The 19,087-nt window shown below is 36.8% G+C and overlaps 1 protein-coding gene across 2 annotated transcripts in view; it reads right to left on the reverse strand.

The window, feature by feature from the left end:
• Positions 1-213: 213 nt before the first annotated feature.
• LOC135198454 (circadian locomoter output cycles protein kaput-like) overlaps positions 214-19,087 on the reverse strand; it is a 198,469-nt gene continuing 179,595 nt past the window's right edge. For both annotated transcript variants that reach the window (XM_064226017.1, XM_064226016.1), the window contains exons 2-12: positions 17,721-17,887; positions 15,955-16,034; positions 14,806-14,895; positions 13,948-14,029; positions 12,240-12,398; positions 11,511-11,727; positions 10,377-10,483; positions 9,170-9,320; positions 8,409-8,511; positions 6,509-7,700; positions 214-1,018 (exon numbers count right to left, since the gene is read on the reverse strand). In XM_064226017.1, the coding sequence (XP_064082087.1) occupies positions 1,005-1,018; positions 6,509-7,700; positions 8,409-8,511; positions 9,170-9,320; positions 10,377-10,483; positions 11,511-11,727; positions 12,240-12,398; positions 13,948-14,029; positions 14,806-14,895; positions 15,955-16,034; positions 17,721-17,887 (2,362 nt within the window). In that variant the 3' untranslated portion in view covers positions 214-1,004. The remainder of the gene's footprint in view (positions 1,019-6,508; positions 7,701-8,408; positions 8,512-9,169; positions 9,321-10,376; positions 10,484-11,510; positions 11,728-12,239; positions 12,399-13,947; positions 14,030-14,805; positions 14,896-15,954; positions 16,035-17,720; positions 17,888-19,087) is intronic.

Genomic DNA, 19,087 nt, shown 5'->3' on the forward strand with positions numbered 1-19,087 from the left:
ATATCTATATATATATATATAATATATATTATATGTAATATGTAATAGATTTATATATTATTATATCTGATTATATATATGTATATATATATATATATAGATATCTATATATATATGTATATATATATATAGATAGATATATATATATATATATATATATTTATAGATATAAATCTATCTCTCTATCTATCATCTATCTATCATCTATATCTATCTATCTATCGATGTACATATACACTCTTTGTTCATGCAATTGCTGCTGAAATAATTTTTCAGCTGAAAGAAATTTATCAAATAATATTTATTCTTATTAGTATAGTACATGCTTTGTTCATGAAGTGCTGATAACCTTTGTGTGATAGATCCTGAATAATGTACAACATTCTCATTTTGCCTGAGCAGCTGAAGTAGTGCACACACTGACCCCAAAACATTTGCTGGGTGTATTCTAGATGTATGCTGAAACTCTAGGCTGATGATCCAGAAATCTGGTGTACTAGATTCCAAAGTGGCTTCCAGTTCGGTCAGTGTAAGTAGTACTTCCCTTAAGCTGACACAGTATTGTATTTGGAGTGCTAGTTAAGAGCTGTGGACTAAAAATGTATAAAATAAAAGACAAAATATTACAATAATTTCAGTGTAAATAAGTGGTTCTTTGAGCTAAAACTTAATGTACGATACTTCATAACTAAAGACTTGACTGTAAAGTCACTGCTATATAAATGGAGTCTTTTGTTCCTCTAACAGGACGGACTTCTTGCTATTTGCAAATCCAAGAGATTGTTGAGCAGAGGTGTTTTGGGAATACGTACTTGAGTTGGTAATTGATAAAATTACGATTTTTAAAATACATACAATAGCTATCATATTTTAAATTCTCAAAACCGCAAACATTTTATTACAAAGGTAGTTATGACATTATCAAACTTTCTGTTGTACATCTTTTAATGAGACATTCCTTAAGGAAATCACTTGCCCTGCCATGTTGGAACGTGGTGTTGAGGTTAAGGCATTTGACCTGAAAGAGAAGAAAATGGTGAATTACTCAGATAAGCAATTTACTTCAGATTAAGTTAATTACGAGTTTACATGCCTCCTTAATCATTCACTCGTAACTACAATATTTACCTTGCATAAACTGTTATTCTAAGTTTCTGCTCACCAATTATGGAGAACAAGTTAGTGGTAAACTTAACAGGTTAAGGCAGATGTGATGAAAATGAAGTAGAACAAGGTAACTCATTGATTGCAGGTGGTTGCCAATGAAATTGAAACGGCTGTGCAGAGCAACTTCTGCTAGGGTTGATTTATAAGCGGTCATAGTTACTCATTCTCTCAAAATCTAGCTGTTGCTTCTAGTGATTGCTGTTTACACTTATTAACTATATTACAGTTGAGCAGGTTTTTCAACACAGTTTTTGGATTCCCTCTGTAGTTTATTATCATTATTCTTATTATTATATTATTAGTTTAACCAGACCTCTGAGCCTGATAAGGCTCTTCTCTGCAGTGGCCTATCAGGAAAGAAAGGGCTGTATTTTGTATTTGTTAAGACAATTCCTATCCATACCATTAATGGTGAATTTATAAAGTATAGATGCTTTAGCATTATTTGTCCAACTTATCTGGATATTTCTTTATCATTCTCAGACCTTTTTTCCAATAGCTTCCCCGCTAGGATGGTGTTTTTGTACCTCCACAGGGTAGTTTCATTTGTTGCAACTCATGTAAGTTTTTTAACCAAATTCTGGTTTTGTAAAGTGGGTGCCTTTCTCACCCGTAGAGTTGTTGTTACAGTAACTTTAAGTTCGTCAGTGATTGGTTATTAAGCTCAGTCCTAGTAAGTAACCACAGTAACATGTTCAAATAACCTTTCAATCATAATAGGATGCCTCTGCTTAACTCTACGTAATCTCTTTATTTATTGTCAAATTATATTTGTGAAATTGTTCGATGGGGTCTGATTTTGTTTCCTTTGCTTGCATAAAATAGTGTTGGCTGGCAGTGTTTATTATATGCACTGCATATATTTTGTTATACAAGAATTCTTGCATGGTGCTTGCAACAGTAAGTGGCAATTAGTGTCACAACTTAATTTTACTTACTTGTATTGCAACATTTCAGAAAGCTAATGTTGGTTCATGCGTTAAAGTACGCTTCTGCTTGTTGAGTGGGTGTTTGCTTGCATATTTCAAGTGTATGTTTCTAATAGTAACGGTTGAAACATATTTTTATTTGATGTTAAATCATGAATTAGTTATATATTGCAAATGGACAAGTTATACTAAAGGTTTTTTTTTGTAGTGCTGCTAGCCAGGGACATGGTATAATATCCACATTGATGCGGGAGAAATGAGCAAGATTGTAATATATGGTACTTTGCAAAAGAAGTAAAGAGCAAAATGAAGGTTGACCTTAAAAAGATCTAAACAAGGTTGGCAGACCAGATAGACATAACGGCTTGATAGCAAATAGCAAAGGGCTGAAGATATAAAAGTAATATGAGAAGTGAAATGAAGCTGTGTTTAATTTTTTTTTTTAATCGGAAGGACAAACAGAAAACATTTGTGACCAAAATATTAGTTGAATAGTAACAAGGAAAATACTAGAACTACACCAGTTGCATAATTATTCTTCTCCTGACTGTAAAATGGGACTAGTGTCAGGTCATGTGTCTTTTTGGAAGTGTGAAGGATGTGAGGAGGTGGAATAATCATTCCCCTCCTTTTCAGTAAGATAAAGTAGTTCTGGGAACCACTCTGCTTGTGGACACAGGGGCACCACCAAAGACATCCTGACATTCCTGGAACCCATTACTCTGTCCAGGACCTGACGGATCCAGCAGACCTGAGGGAAGGCATACATCTGGAGATTGTGCCAAGGATGCTGAAGAGTATCCTCTGTCTGAGGAAGAGGATCCTAGACCACCAAGAAGTAGACCAGCTTCCTGTTGAAGTGAGTGGCAAAGAGGACTAACATGGAGTATTTTCCAAAGATAAAACAGCAAGACCCCTATGTCATGATGCAGATACCACTCCATACATAGGACTTTCCTCCAATGGTTAGATTGTTGGCCATGGACATGGAACTGGTGAAGTACATGGTCGAGCAATGAACCACATACAAGGACAAGCAATGACACATGTACACGGTCGTGTGATGTAGAATGCTCTATGAGTGAATATCAGGGAGACCACCACCCTTGGCTAGTAGTCTCTCGACTCTTACTCTGGAAGAAGCACAAAGTAGGACCTCGATCACGTACACGGTTGTGATATGTAGAACAATCCAAGCGAGAACATTAGGGAGAAGATCAATCACTCTTGCCTAGAGGTTTCTCAACCCGACTCTGGAAGATGAGCGGTGAGAGAAGCCCCTTCCTCATGTATACAGGCATGTGACGATCACGTACATGGGATTGTGACAAATCACGAATATAGCTGTGATATGTGGAATGATCCAACAGCGAACGTAAGGGAGATCACTCTTTGCCTAGCCGTCTCAAACCCAGACTCTGGAAGATGAAAGGCCGGAGTAGGATCTCCATCACATACACAGACAAGCAAGGAACAGGTACATGGCCGTGTTCACCTTCTTCCCACAAATCAGACACGTCTCATCATGTGATGAACTCAGACAGGACAAGGAGACTAGGCACCAGCCTGAGAACTCTCATGCGAGTGAAGATCAACACGGACTGGAACACATTCACATAATTGAAGGCCAGAGTCATGTCCATGCTGGGAAGATGCAGAAACACCTCTCTCACTCAGAAGACACCACACGGACTGGAACACGTTCACGTACTTGACAGGGAGAATCACATCCGTGTTGGGAATATGAAAAAACACCTTTCTCACTCTCAGAAATATCCACACAGACTGGAACACGTTCACGTACTTGAAAGGGAGAGTCACATCAGTGTTGGAAAGATGGAGAAATACCTTTCTCACTCTCAGAAGTAGCCACATGGACTGGAACACGTTCACATACTTGAAGGGGAGAGTCACTCTCAGAAGACACGACAAGTCCCGAATTCTCCAACGGGAGGAGGCAGAAAAGGCAATGTCTTGCTTGAAACTCGGGGACACCTCCTACTAAACGCAGCATCCATCCAATCAACCAACACTTAGAAGAACACCTCTGATCGGTTGACAACCGACCGCAATGGCATCATGGACAATGATGGAAGCTATGCCGTGGCAACGGGCAGAGGAGAGATGTCACCAAAGAGAACATCACGAGCAGAGAAGTTGAGAATGATGTTCTGGCATTCGGACTGGTAACCCAAGTCAAAGGTCTTGGTGACAGCGAAGATGGTGAAAAAGGCCTTCTGTCTTCTAAAGCAACCAGAGGGCCTCCCAGGATACACATGATGGATAGCAAAGAAATTCCAAGAAAATTCATTGTCGAAGGAATAGGAAGAGAGATCGCACCTCAATTGAACGCAGCAACGTCAAACTATGCAACAGAAGCCATGATGTTGCAGGCGCCCATTGTGATGTCACACAGCAGATTACTTTTATAGAGAGAAAACAATGTGTAGTGCAGAAAAATGTTTAAACAAAACAGTACAACAATTATATATGACAAAGACATTAAGTCGAACATCATAGGGAGACAATATTCAAAGCAGTCTGTAGGGTTGGTATCCCCACATGACGACACTGTATTATCGGCAAGCAGCTCCGACGACAGCAAGGAACACACCGCTGACAGTACTAACTGCTTCCAAAGTCTCTCATCTCGGCACAAACACAAATAAAAAATTTGTGAAGTGGCATCTCCGTCAGAGGGAAGCAAAGCAGAAGGACTCCCAGGTTTTGACGAGCACTGTCGCTGCCAGACTTCCAGTTGAGAAGCAGGGCTGAAGAGCCTGTAACGAAATACATAACATGCCCTCTCCCTCAGGAAAGATGATTTCTATCCCGAGAGAGGGAAAAAGAATCATATTTATGTGAGGATGGAGGGAAAGACGGGAGTGTTTGTTTGTATGGTGTTTTTATGTTGCATTGAACCAGTGGTTATATATCAACGGGACCAACGGCTTGACGTGACTTCCGAACCACGTCGAGAGTGAACTTCTTTCACCAGAAATACACATCTCTAACACCTTGGTGGAATGCCCGGGAATCGAACTCGCGGTCGCCGAGGTTTCAGGTCAAGACCATACCGATCATGCCACAGAGTCGCTGAAAGAAAGATGGGAGTGATCCATACAACCCACGCCCCTCTCCCACCAAAATGACAGAGAGATTAAACTACAGTCATGACTGGCCATGCACGCAGACGGGAAGATGGCAATCATACGCCATTAAAATTCATGTTGAAGAAGTGTGGAAATGTACGCCTATGCCAGACAGCCGAATCCTAGCATGAAAACCTTGTCTACAACACGAACCCTATGTCTTGAACATCCCAAAACACACAAATTCTGAGACTAAAACATTACTACATTCCCAGAAAACATAAGATAATTAATAATAGATATACATTTATGTCAATACAAATGTTTTCAGATTATCTTCAATATAACAAAAGTAAAATACTAAAGAACAAAAAGTAGTTGGGCAGTATCCCCTTGGGAGAGACCAACATACTCATTAACACAAGTGAAGGTGAAGCAGAGGAATAGGCACATCTACTGCAATTTGCATCTGTCCCAAGGAAGGTCAACACTGGAAACAAGGAAGGCAGTCTAAAAACGATGTCCATGGAACTTCTAGGCTGAACAAATATGAAACGAAGCACAGGCTTCCATCAAAAAACCAGCTTGAGAGAAGGTGAGCAAAGCAAAACTCGACTCTCCAAGGCAGTTGAAAGAAGACTGGTGCATCACGAGGTTCCAAGCCTGGTCAGTGACCAACATCCACCTCGTATACGCACAAGCTGCCAGATGCCACAGGTTCATTGTTTTTAACCAGTTTCCAGCAGATTATCCTATTGTTGAGACCTCAGGTCAGGTTTGTAGCAATGAAAAATACAAATTGATTGTAAATTTGTCATGTTTTCCATGTTTCCAGGTAGCAAGCGCAGGTTTCTTGCATAGAAAGACAACTTATACCTCATTTTGCCTAAGATGTCACCCACAGGTCTCTTGATATCTTCTCTTGGCACATTTTATAGTTGGGATGGTAGGTGAGCAAGAGGTATTGCCCCCCCCCTAACCCCCCCTTAATAATTTCATTAACAGAAAAATATCTAGGTGATCCTGATGTTATGTGGAAAGTGTAGGGAATTAGCTAGCTGTGATCAACCACAGCAGGCATATGAAAATTGAGGGAGATAACTGTGAACCCTAGTTCACAGTCATTTTAAAATCATGCCTAAACCACCACTCCCTCTTCTGTCTGACATATGAAGTATTTGAAACCATAAAAAAGCCATGGTTGTATGGTTGTGGCTGTATATGAGTGATGGGATTCTGATGAAAAAAATTTAAAAAGTTTGAGTTTAGTTAAAAACTGAATTGACAAGCTACTCAACACTATATAAAAATAATATTTACCTTGGTTGTCCCCAAAAAACGTTGTACATTGAGTTGGAATGTTAGGTAATGTTTCCACCCCTGCAGGTTTTAAATCTGGTTCCACTACTGGTGCCAGAGAAGAGAATGTAGAGGTAGATAACCAGGCTTGTTGAGGATGCATCCTTTGTTGAGAAGGGCATCTATTTTCCTGTGACCAATGAGGATTATGATCGAGAGGATACTGTTGTCTCTGCAATTTAATATCAAATTCAGGTACGGAAGGGCAGTAGTTAGTATCTTGGTAAGGACCTGTAAATCTCTGCGAATACAAAGTATGCTGGACAGCTGGCATTTGAAAATTTCGACTTAATCCATTGGTTGACCCAACATACTGAGGGTTCATCCAACTGTGGCTAGGATAATTTGAGTGGAGCACGGAGGTAGAGGTGTTTTGTGAAAATCTAGTCTCTCTCTCCAACTGACAGTCTGTGCTTTTGTTAAAGAGGCTGTATGAATTAGACATTTTTCCATGGCATACATGCAAATCATTATCATCGAAATCTTTTTTGAAGGGATGCTTGTAGTCCTGGTAACATTCTTGAAAGTGATGAACATCTCTATAACCACTCATAGGTGGGTGATACTTGAAACCATTTCCTTCATGTTTAGGATAATTGTGAGAGTGCACATTTGTTACCACTGGATCACCCTGATCTGTTGTATGAAATTGACTTGGAGAACTGTGGTTATTAGTTCGATTTTCAAGTTTTTCTTCTGTTAGGGTAGACGGTGTACATAACATTGGCTGGATTGTATCATGACTGAGGTGAGGCAAAGGTGAAAAGGTATGTGGACGATGGGCATCTGAAATAGCTTTGCACAGGTAGGAAGAATTAGTAGGTATCTTTGCTGGTAAAGTGCAGAGCTCCTCATTGGCATTTCGTTTTCGAAATACATTAAGTGCCTGACTTTCATTCTTTTCACACAGGTACCCTGGAGAATTCTCAGTTTGTGAAGGATCAAGCAGGTCAGCGTCCTTACAGTTTTTAACGGTGCGTTGTGGCAATAATTCTGTCGTGGAATATTCTTGACATACTTCAAGTTTCGTGGAATGCTTGGATGGATGTGATTTAGAGTTTTGGTTAAATGATTTATCTACCTCAGAAATAATTTTCTGTATTGTTTTAGAATCCATGATAAGTTTCAGCATTGACAAAAATTCAGGAGGCATCTGAAAAAGAAAGACTATATTTAATGTTCATAAATAATAAGATTATCATGACTACGTTGTTTCATTTTTATGTTATACTGTATTTATGAATTTTGCATAAGTTTGCTGTCCACAAGTTATAGTGTACAAATTTTACATTAAACAGTGTTCACCATAATAAAAAATTGTACAAGAGCACTTTTAAGCGTTATGACAACAAACACAAAGCAGATACCAAAAGAATTAGTATCTATGGTAGTTATAGCATAATAGTAATTGTTCTATGTTATGCTTAACTATTCAAACTAAGAGCAAATGAGAATCATGTAGAAACTCAAAAAATATATAAATCAAGTAAGTTACCTATACTACTGATATGGCCGACCTATTCTCAGTTGGTGGATATTAGATTTCATGAGAAGTATCTACTACATGGAATGAAGCATTATTTAAACGTCTAGTATGTATGTGCAAGGATGCAATATCACTGTTCACTGGAACAGTGGGAAATTTTAATAGATATAAACATTTAACTATCCAAAAAACAACACCAACGCTTTAGAAATGTACACAGCTCATAATTTTCTTGAACTATCAATACCTCTTGGAAATGAAAACATACAGATTCATTCCTACTTGAAGGTAAATTGTCAGAATAGTTTTAAAATACTATCACTGAATAAATCAGGAATAATGAGAATGTTTAAAATCATAGTCTGTACACCATACCGAAGACGGGACTGATCCCAGGTGGTCCTTTCCTTCCTCATTAGCAATTATTGGCAGAAGCTTACGTCTCTGATTCTTCATTTCCTCCTCAGCTTCATTATTACTGGAAAATATTTATAAATTTAAAAATTTATTTCCTTTTAAAAACTACCATTATAAAGTACTCTATCCTGTAAATTTTTAGTTATGAATTAAAAAATTATCAATCCATATAAAATGTACTATGACTTAAAAGGCAAAATATTTTTGCTTGGTGGCAATGGATTTTAATACATTTCAGCTGAGTAACAAATTAACATCCACAGATGCTACAAAAGCAGTCTGTTTATTTACTTAAAAGGCTCCTCCTAGGATAACTGCTTCTGGTGTTACTATAGCACGAGAAGCAGTACCATAAGAGAGAGACATCATCTTTTCATTTTGAGGTACGGGGAAACTGACTCTTTCCTTGCTACTTTAAAGAACTTATAAAAGAAATGGCAGCATAACAATGACTTAATTTACGGGGTCTATAAAGATATAATAGCTGCTTGAAATTTTGAGATATTTGCTTCAGTTCTGTTCTGTTCTGCTGACTTCATGTAATGTACAACTAAGTGAAACTGCTGCAGCTTTGTCTTATAGACTGGAATTTCCTCATTGCATCATCTTCCAATGTTCATATTAATCTTTTTTTTGTTGGTTTTACTTATAGAAATCACCCACTCAAAAGTTGATGCAGTTATCATTTTCCTCTTCGAGATCAGTACGATGTTACTTACCTAACAACAGTATTGATGCAAACGAAGGTTTCGGCCTGGCCAGTCGTTTTATTCAGTTCAATATAACCTCGACTCCTGAGAGTGACAAGGGATCCCCCTTTACACTTCAGCCTGTACGACACCACACCTTGTCCTTGGGAGCTTGTGAACACTTAAAGAGAAATTTATATGTATCAGTTAAGTGACAACCACCTATACTCTGTTTTTTTCCATCTGTCCATCCGCCGGTGGTTGTCGCGCATGGTAACACTGCGTCCTGGGCTTTAAATAGTTACGCTATGTGTAAGTTTTAGGTAAATAAAAGGATATCTTGGTGTGCATTTGCAACTGAAAAGTGTTTTAATAATTTACTGTATGCGAATTACACTGTTAATATTCGAAATAGGATATTATTTAAAGCCCGGGACGCAGTGTTACCATGCGCAAACACCACAGGCGGAAAAAAACAGAGTATAGTTTTCTTCAACAAATTTTTACTCAATGTGTTCACACTGTTCTTAAGACTACAGATAAGTACGGTAGACCTCCCCCTACTCTCACCCCCACCGCAAATGACTAGAATCCTCGAATACTTAGAACCTCGTATAAAAATGCTAAGAACTGCCTATTTTGTTAGTCCAGACTTAAGGAAACTCCACTAAATATGCTTATACTTAGTTTTTTAAATAGTTCTATCACAAAAAGTGCATTTAATCATTTAAGTGATTTTTAAAAATACAGTAATCTGTGGATATTTGTTATAGAAAATACCATGGATATGTGAATTTCCTACAAATAATGGGTAGATATGGTCCAAAGAGAAATCTGTGCTTACGTAAGTCTGCAAATGTCGAGAACACGAATACGGGGGTCCACTATACGTATTCTAAAATTATTCATTTAATTGTTCTTCAATTACAATAAATCGTATGTGATACTAGAGTCAGGCCTTACTTTATTACCGATTTCACGCATGTATATATTGTGTTAGAAAAATACAGACTATTAGATCTCCCCACATTAACTTTTATCAAACACATAAGTATTGAAAAATTTAGTAACATTTTATAAAGTACAAATAATTTACCAAAGACAGCCACATAGTTTCACTGAAAATTTGAGATGCAATTGACCACTAAAAACTTAAGAAATACTTTGCATTAAAAAAATCACAAATGATGTTTGAAATAAATTAGATTAAGCAGAATAAGAAGGGGAAAACACTTACTCAGTTTGTGAGCAACCATCGACCACACCATATCTTCCGAATGCATGTATTTGAATGCAGATGTTCCTAGAACTTCAGATGGCATAAGGCCCGTTACAAAAGAAATCCTGAAAGGGAAAACAGGCCATTTAATATGGAGTCTTTCGTTTATGGTAATATTCCGAACTTATTTTGTTACTTTCTTATGTCCAAGAAAGTGTCCTCTAAGAAAAACATAGCATGTGAAACTCTTAGTTTCTAAACTACTGCGTTAGTACCCTCTGCCAAAATCACCATAAAACTCTTTTTACTTAGGATAAAAAACTATTTTTTAGAAAAGCAATTGCATTCACATTACTTACAATTAAAGAAAACTATTCAAGGAACAACTTAATATCTTCCATTCATTATATTTAGTTGCAAGTAATGTAGAAAACCAATTACATTCACTTTACTTACAATTAAAGAAACTATACAAGGAACAACTTAATAACTTTCATTCATTTTCTTTAGTTGCTAGTATTAAAGTGTTTATTCTTTTCTAATAAAGATTAATGAAGCAAGGCTTTTATTTAATGAGAGAACTATTCACTGATTCTGGCAGAGATGAAAAATATTCCAGATTTATCATGAACGAAAAAGAAACTGGATTTTTTATTTTTTTTTTTGCCTTGAGTACCAAGATGTCCCCAGTATTCCATTAAGTTATATTTCATAAATAGTATGAAGCACTCAAAATAACAGCTATACCTAATTTATTTTTTTTTACATATGTTGACTACATTAGATACATAACATGGAAAGCATGGATTTGTCATTGTGAAGTGATAGCAACATTCCCAAAAATGGCAGGTCTGTGAATGGACTCTGCATCTGCTTAAAAGTTACTGAACAGAAACAAAAATCTGGCAGTAGGAGCAAAACACTAATGCTTGTTCCAGAAAAGAGTTCAAATCAGTTCAAGTTATTGATGGGAGTTTATAAAAAATTTCGATGAGAGTCCTGGTTATTGCAAAAGAGAAAGAAAAAAAAATCTGGCAGAGCAACCAAAAATTCAGTATGCAGTCCAGCATGAGGTTCCAAGACAACTAACTATACTCTTGGGTAATGTTGTAATAACCTGTATTATTATGAAAGCACAAAATATTTTTTTACCTATGGTCCGTGTAGAGAATCTTGCCATCCATAGTATGTCTCGTGATATACTCATCATGGTTTGACTCCGTTAGAAAGAGTTCAGTTATGGGTCTGTCTTTGACGATGCGTACAAACCCTACCAGAATATGGGTCCCTATTCTGTTTGACTCGGGCTTTTGGGCATCGTCTTCGTCCAAGTCTGAACAAGTACTTTCTGCAGGTTCTATAGTTTGTTCTGAAGGTGAAAAATAAATTTGATTTCTGCATGAAAATTTGATTGTACCGTACATTATACATGCAACTGGAACTTTTATCAGTGCTTTAAATATTTTCTGTTTGGCAAGTTAATATAAGAAAGAAGTAAAGTCATCTAAAGATAATCTTAAACAAATGCAAAGACACTACTTTTTGTGACATTTAAAAGCAATTTTTTATAAAATAACACCACATGAAATACTTGCAGAAGTCTGCATATACTAAAGGCGCTCTCAATCTGTATGCTATAAGTATGTAAGTCTGCATGTCTCAATTTTGGAAAGCATTATAATGTTGGTACAGTGTAGGTCAGGAAGAGGTGAAAAAATAACAAAGAAGCAAATGAGAAGACTCAATGGTTACACTTGGAGAAGATTGGAAAAATAATTAAACTCTTGGATGTTCTGTGCATGGCCCTGTAAATTTACAAATATTGATATATTTTTACATCACTTATTCTGTACCTACATCTAATTTAAAAGATAAACTTACCCTGATTAGTTTTGGACATATTTTGCATTGCTGTACTGGAACAACTGTCGAGTAGAGGCTTCAATGTACCAACAATGTGAATAATTTCATATCGGCTGGGATCATTTCGGGAAAGAGTCTTCTCCATCATCCGGCAGAAGAAGGACCTTCGAGGATCCTCTGTCAATAGGCAAATTTAAAATTAACATTTAAATTCAAATTCCTACTAATATACATATCACTATATTCTGTCCACTGCACTAGCTTGGTTGAGAAGAAATTTTGATATGCCAATTACTTAATTATGGTACGTGCATATGAACTAATAACTAAATAATAATCAAGGGCTATATTACAAAAGTTTCAAAGATTATGCTTCTTGTGATTGAAATTTCTATATTTTTTTCTCGGCATCAAAACTTCTTTCTTGCTATATTTCAATAGATAAATACAGTACAACCATAACGAAATTTTTAAAAATCCTAGAGATATCAAAACCTACACATACGAATAAGCACTCGACAAAATGAATAAAAACCCAGTGCACACACTTTTACCTTTCAGCAAATTGCAATTTTACTCATTGGTGGTCCCACAAACTCTTTACTGCATTAGTTTTTTTTAAAGCTAGATATCACTGCAATCCAGTTACAAAATTTTTTTTATTTCAATATTTTTCATTATTTTTCAGATTTTAATCGTAAATGTAAAGCTACAACTGCAAAGATTTCTTTACAGATATTTAGTTTGTGTTTGTGTATGCATATTTTATAGAACTGGGTCTGAAAGACCATAGTAAATCTTATTCTATACTATTTCTATTTATTAAAACTATTGTAACTTTCAGCATGAATAACCATGTACTATAGTTTGAGTTAGCAGTAATACATTATATTGAACATAAAAATAAACCATCAAGTGTGTTTGAAGATTTCCTTATAAAAACAAGGATTTTGTATCATGCTACAGTATTTCTACTTTATCTGAGTCTATGTAACCTCAAGTTAAACTCACTTGTGCCTTCATTAGACTATTCTAACTGTACAAAGGGAAATCAGGTGGAAACTTTATTTCTGCACATCAGATAATTTTCAACCATGCAGGAGGTCTACATACTTAGAAATTATTTGGTGAGCAACTGCCTCAATTTCTCTGAAGCTAAAGCTGTATTTTGGCTTCGCACATGCTATTATGATAATTTTCCAAATTAGGGCTTATGACTGCATGGTTTTACTCGTGATTACCAATTTTCAAAAATGGGATGCCATTTTGCTTATTTATATTGTAAGATGTGTTTTTGAAAATTTATTTTATCATAATTGGTAAATAAGGTAATTTTTCTGCTAAGTTAACCTCTTCAATAAATCAAAAAGTTAAAAATTCTATGTAATTTTTTATTACTAAAATTGAAATTTAATGCAGTGAGTCTGAAAGACCCATAGCATACCGTGTAAGTGTTTTAGCTACAAATGTCTGCATCTGAAGGTTAACAGTTTTACTTTAAATGCAACACAGTAGTGAAATTGCAAGCCTCACACCCTTATCATCAAACAGTTATTTGCTTTCTTGTCCTGTCTCTCTCTCTCTCTCTGTTATCATCTTATACCTTATTGTTTATTCACAACCTACTCCTAGGGTCCTGTATACTAACCACAAACTTACTTATGCCAAAGTTAACAACCTGGTCACTAGAACACTTGAAACTATGCTTAGAATTAAGTAAACACACCTTTAGAATATAACTGCTCCTTGAGGATATCATGGTCCTCTGTGTGGATGACATTGAAAAGGCAACTTCCCAGAAGATCAACCTGAAACAGCAAGATCACATTTATTTGTTTCCTGAAGAACTTACAACAAAGCCATTGCAGATTCTCGTTGCAATTACTCATCTTTAAATACATTGCCAAAATTAACCTTTTTCCTAAAAAGTATTGACATTCATTCTTGATGTAATTATCTTAAAAAGTTTCCTTTTTGTGTCTTTGGAAACATCAGTTTATATGCAAATGAATATGGTTGTTTGTTATCCTTAGAAGCTGAGTTTTGAGGTCCACATCAGGCATCTCATCTATTGAAACTAGTTCTCCTATGGGCCATTCTCGGGAAAGGGCACGGTTTGGCTTAACGCCATTTTAATATAAAACCAATCAGTAACTAGTCATACGTAACTTTATTAAATCCGTATATAGTATTTTCTCTCGAAAATGGAAACAATGTCTGCAGTTCAATCGTTTTGCCCACCTATTTCTTTGAGATCGTTTAAACGTTATTGTAATCTGGTATTTTTACAGAAAACTCAAGAATTATAATAACGCCATCAAATATGCTGACCAATTTACATACAAATAAAGCAAATGAAAGCTTTCATAGCACTATACAGTTGGTTGCACTGCTTTTAAGATTGATGCGCTACCAGTAGGTACTACATACAATTCCTTTCTGTTTATAAGCAGGTAACTGAACATTTAAGTTCACGATGTCTGTTTGCTGCAGTACTCAAATGTATGACAGGAAAGTAAACACAGTATATCTCGCATGCATGCACTTAGAATGACATAAAATACAGAAGTTTTATAGAAAATACCTGAGTATAACCAAAGAAGCTCTCAACAGCTTCTGTGATGAAAACCACCTTTCCCGATGATGTCACAACTAAAAGAAAGCCGCCAATAGCCTGAAAATAAAGCAAACTACATCATCAACTTGTCCATTCTTTATACGATTAAACTATCCCAATTAATGTTTTACTTATTAATGGTCTTCTTCATAACACTTGATTTTAGTGGAACAAGCATAATACTGTATGTGGCCATTATCTGCCAAGAAGACAGTACTGTTGCTATTAAAGATGGAATCATTGTTATTTTTAAATTTATTATTGATTTCCTTTAGTTTTCTATCTGCACGTGGAGGGGGGGAAGAGTTAGGGCCGTCAGTGCATCTCAAGTGGTGCACTGTAGGCATTAATCGACGGTATCAGCAGTGTACCTTTAGTCCCCAGATGCACCCTTTCTTCAGCCTTTTATTTCACCCCCATTCCTGCTTCCCTTCTTTAATCTTGATGTCCACTCTCTCTAACTATACTCTGTTTTTTTCCATCTGTCCTCCCGCCTGTGGTGTTTTTGTATGGCAACACTGCGTCCCGGGCTTTAGATAGTTACATTCAGCGATTATAATAATATCCTATTTCGAATACTAACGGTGTAATTCGCATACAGTAAATTATTAAAACACTTTTCAGTTGCAAATGTACACCCAGATATCCTTTTATTTACCTAAAACTTACACATAGCGTAACTATCTAAAGCCCGGGACGCAGTGTTACCATACAAAAACACCACGGGCGGATGGACAGATGAAAAAAAACAGAGTATAGTATTACCTCTAAATGCAACTGTAGGGTTTTCTCCTAGTTCCATCTTGAGACCCATGTTCTTCATTCCCCATTATTTTGCATATCTATTCATCTTGTTCTCCAGCCACTCTAACTCCCCCTTTTTACTGTCTTGATCACCTCTTTTTACTGTCTTCATCACTGCATGGACGAAAGTTTTTAATTTGAATGCTACCCCGGTGTTTTTTCCCTTCCACTTTCTTCCCATAGAGGCAATATTTTTGTGACAGCTTGCATAGGCCAAGGTCCACGGTCTATTATCCTGTTCCATAATGAACTACTATTACTACCGTCCCATAATATTAATATTAATAATAACTGAAAATAATAATGATTTACCTCTTCTAATGAAGTCATGATACCTCTCTGGACAATGCTCTTTGTGGAGGTCACTTTTTTCTCGACAGAATCTCCTAAAACTGAGGAAGAAAAAATGAATTAAATCACTTAAATTACCTCATTTTTTATCATTACCGACCAAGTCTTTTCAGTTTCTTTACCTATAATAACTAAACCTCATCAATATTACCATTTTTGAGCATGTTACCCTATAAATATTCTTGAATGTAATCCATGATGGTATTCATTGTTCACGATTTATTCCTTGAATATTCTCAATTTGCATTACATGTCTTCAAGTAATGAATAAAAGGGTATAAACAAAACAGGATTCTATGCAAATACTAATACAGACCATGTATTTTCAGGGATCTGGTGAATATGACCGGGCAGGTGGACTTCAAATGGTACAGACATACCCAAGAAATGAGTGAGTGTGCGTGCTTGCGGGCGCGCGCTCATTTGTACCTAGGTATTCTATAGACCTTGCTTAGACCAAAGTATATCATGGTGAGAATATGTTGATTCGTCGCAAGTGACAATGAAAACAAGAACGGTCGGAGCTTTGGATATTGTTTAATGCTGCAGACAAGTCGAGTTGAAAGTTATCTTAAATTTTCAGAAATATTTAGACATCTTTGATTTAGGATACCATGCACGTACTGTTCCCTCCAAAACCGATATGTATTTTTTTCTTATCTGTAGGTACTGGGTGAAAGGAGAGTGCCGAATTCGAGACAGTTGAATAACGATGGAAGGACATGACTTTGGTGTAAGGGCGAGAATATTAATATATATATATATATATATAATATATATAATATATAGTATATATATATATATATATATATATACACATATATATATATATATATATATATATATATATATATATATATATATATATAGATATATATATACAGGGAAACCCACTGTTCCGGAACCACATGTAAAAAGTAACATTAGCAGTGAGTGCTTGTTAAAGTCATTTGATTGTTTGTTAAACACAAGGCAAGATAAGACGTTTATGCGATTGAGAAGTTAGAGGAAATATACGATAGTTACCGCTTACACAGTGTGGAAAATGAGACGTTAGTGGAATAGCTGGCAATGACTCATCTCTCTCTCTCTCTCTCTCTCTCTCTCTCTCTCTCTCTCCTCTCTCTCTGCATCCCAGACCATCCAAGATTGGAAGATGCAAAATATACCGGAAGATGCATTAGCAATTCTCTGGTAGACATTAAAGGTGCCTCACACTGAGGGACCCGGGGCAACCCGAACGAGCTGTAAGGTCTGTAAGGTAAGGTAAGGTCTCTCCAAGTTTAGAACACATAAAGCATGAAAATCTTCAACATAGTCCCACCTGATAAGGAAATCAATCAGTAGATGTCTGAGATTAAGGTGGGGTATACATGTCAGGACAACATATTCTAACATAGGTGGTAAGTAGTTGTACGGTTTCTTAAGTATGTATCTTAGTTTTACCAGACCACTGAGCTGATTAAGAGCTCTCCTAGGGCTGGCCCGAAGGATTAGATATATATTTACGTGGCTAGGAACCAATTGATCACCTAGCAACGGGACCTACTGCTTATTGTGGGATCCGAACCACACTTATTCGAGAAATGAATTTCTATCACCAGAAATAAATTCCTCTGATTCCGCGTTGGCCGAGCCGGGATTCGAACTTCGGACCACCGGATTGGCAGCCGAGCGCGAAAACCACTCGTCCAGCGAGGAACATGTACGATTTCTAAGTCACTCACTATTGTGCATGCGGATATAATTGGCAGCCAGTCTGAGGATGGAAGTCTTATCGACGCGTTTTGTGGATCCACCCACGAGGGGTATAATGGAGGCCAATTCCGACACGTAGTTGTTCAGTTTGTCGCGTCGCATCTTCTCGGCGATGTTCCGCATCTCCCGCGACGAGCTGAAACAGAGAAAGGAATAAATATTGAATAAGAGAAAAGGAAATAAATGAGATGGGTATATCTCGAGATCCTCACTCTATGTTCGTACATCCAAACCAATATTCAAAGTGTTTTTTACGGATACTGACCCAAACAAGAACATACTCAAGAATATATTATGCCCCCTCCCTACTTCTCTCACAAGAACGTGAACACTTCCCCTAAACTTACGCACAAGAATTTGCCGCCGCACCCTACCCACCTCATCCTCTCTCTCTCTCTCTCTCTCTCTCTCTCTCTCTCTCTCTCCTCTCAACCAGGAACAAACGGCACCACCACTACACAAACGAACGAAGATGTGACTTATTTCCAGCATTGAGTTCGAAATGAATTAAAGTATTAACAAGGCGATGATATCTCTTCATGATTCTGAACCATACAGTAAACTATATGCAGCAACTACAATGGCCTTGGACTTTGCGCAAAAATTATAGGCAAACTACCTGTTGAATTAGGTCTAACACTTAGAAGCTAACCAGTTACCATATCCGTGAAGCAAGTTAATGCACGCATGAAATAGCGAAATCTGGAAGTGAAGACCAATTCATAATCGGTATGCTGAATAAAGCATAATCATTCTCAATACTGTATTCCGGTAGATCTATATTACTATTCCGCGGCGGCATAGACTGTGGCAGTTGCGGTTTTTCTATGCAGTTTTACCTCCTGAACAAGAATTTTAAGTAATACTTATTCGGACGACTGTAATTAACCCCCAGGGGCTCGTACTAAACACGGCGAAATACATTTGACGCCCCAAATTCCTGGTGGCTTTCGTATTCGCGGGGACGAAGGATGCGGAATGCTTATATAGAAATACCTGTATTCCTTTCTCTTTAGATATTAACAAAGATCTACGTTGCACTAATCCCTTATTTGATAGCAAAGAATATTTTTGTTATTATTTTCTTGTCACTCTTACATACATAACATTCACTATTTATAAAAAAAATTTCCCACATACCTCTTGGTTTCTTGTTTGGCGAACATGGTGTTTAAAGTTAATTATATGAATAGTTCATTACTTCTTTGGTTCCTATCCCTTTTTTTATTCATAATATGTTTTAGGGTACCTAAGGATTTACGGGGTAGCCTCCAAGTGTTATAGACTAGTCATAATCCCCCTTACGGTACTTCGGGTGTACTTGTACCCTTGGAGG

This window comes from Macrobrachium nipponense, chromosome 22, assembly GCF_015104395.2.
Source record: "Macrobrachium nipponense isolate FS-2020 chromosome 22, ASM1510439v2, whole genome shotgun sequence".
NCBI classification, from domain to species: Eukaryota; Metazoa; Arthropoda; class Malacostraca; order Decapoda; family Palaemonidae; genus Macrobrachium; species Macrobrachium nipponense.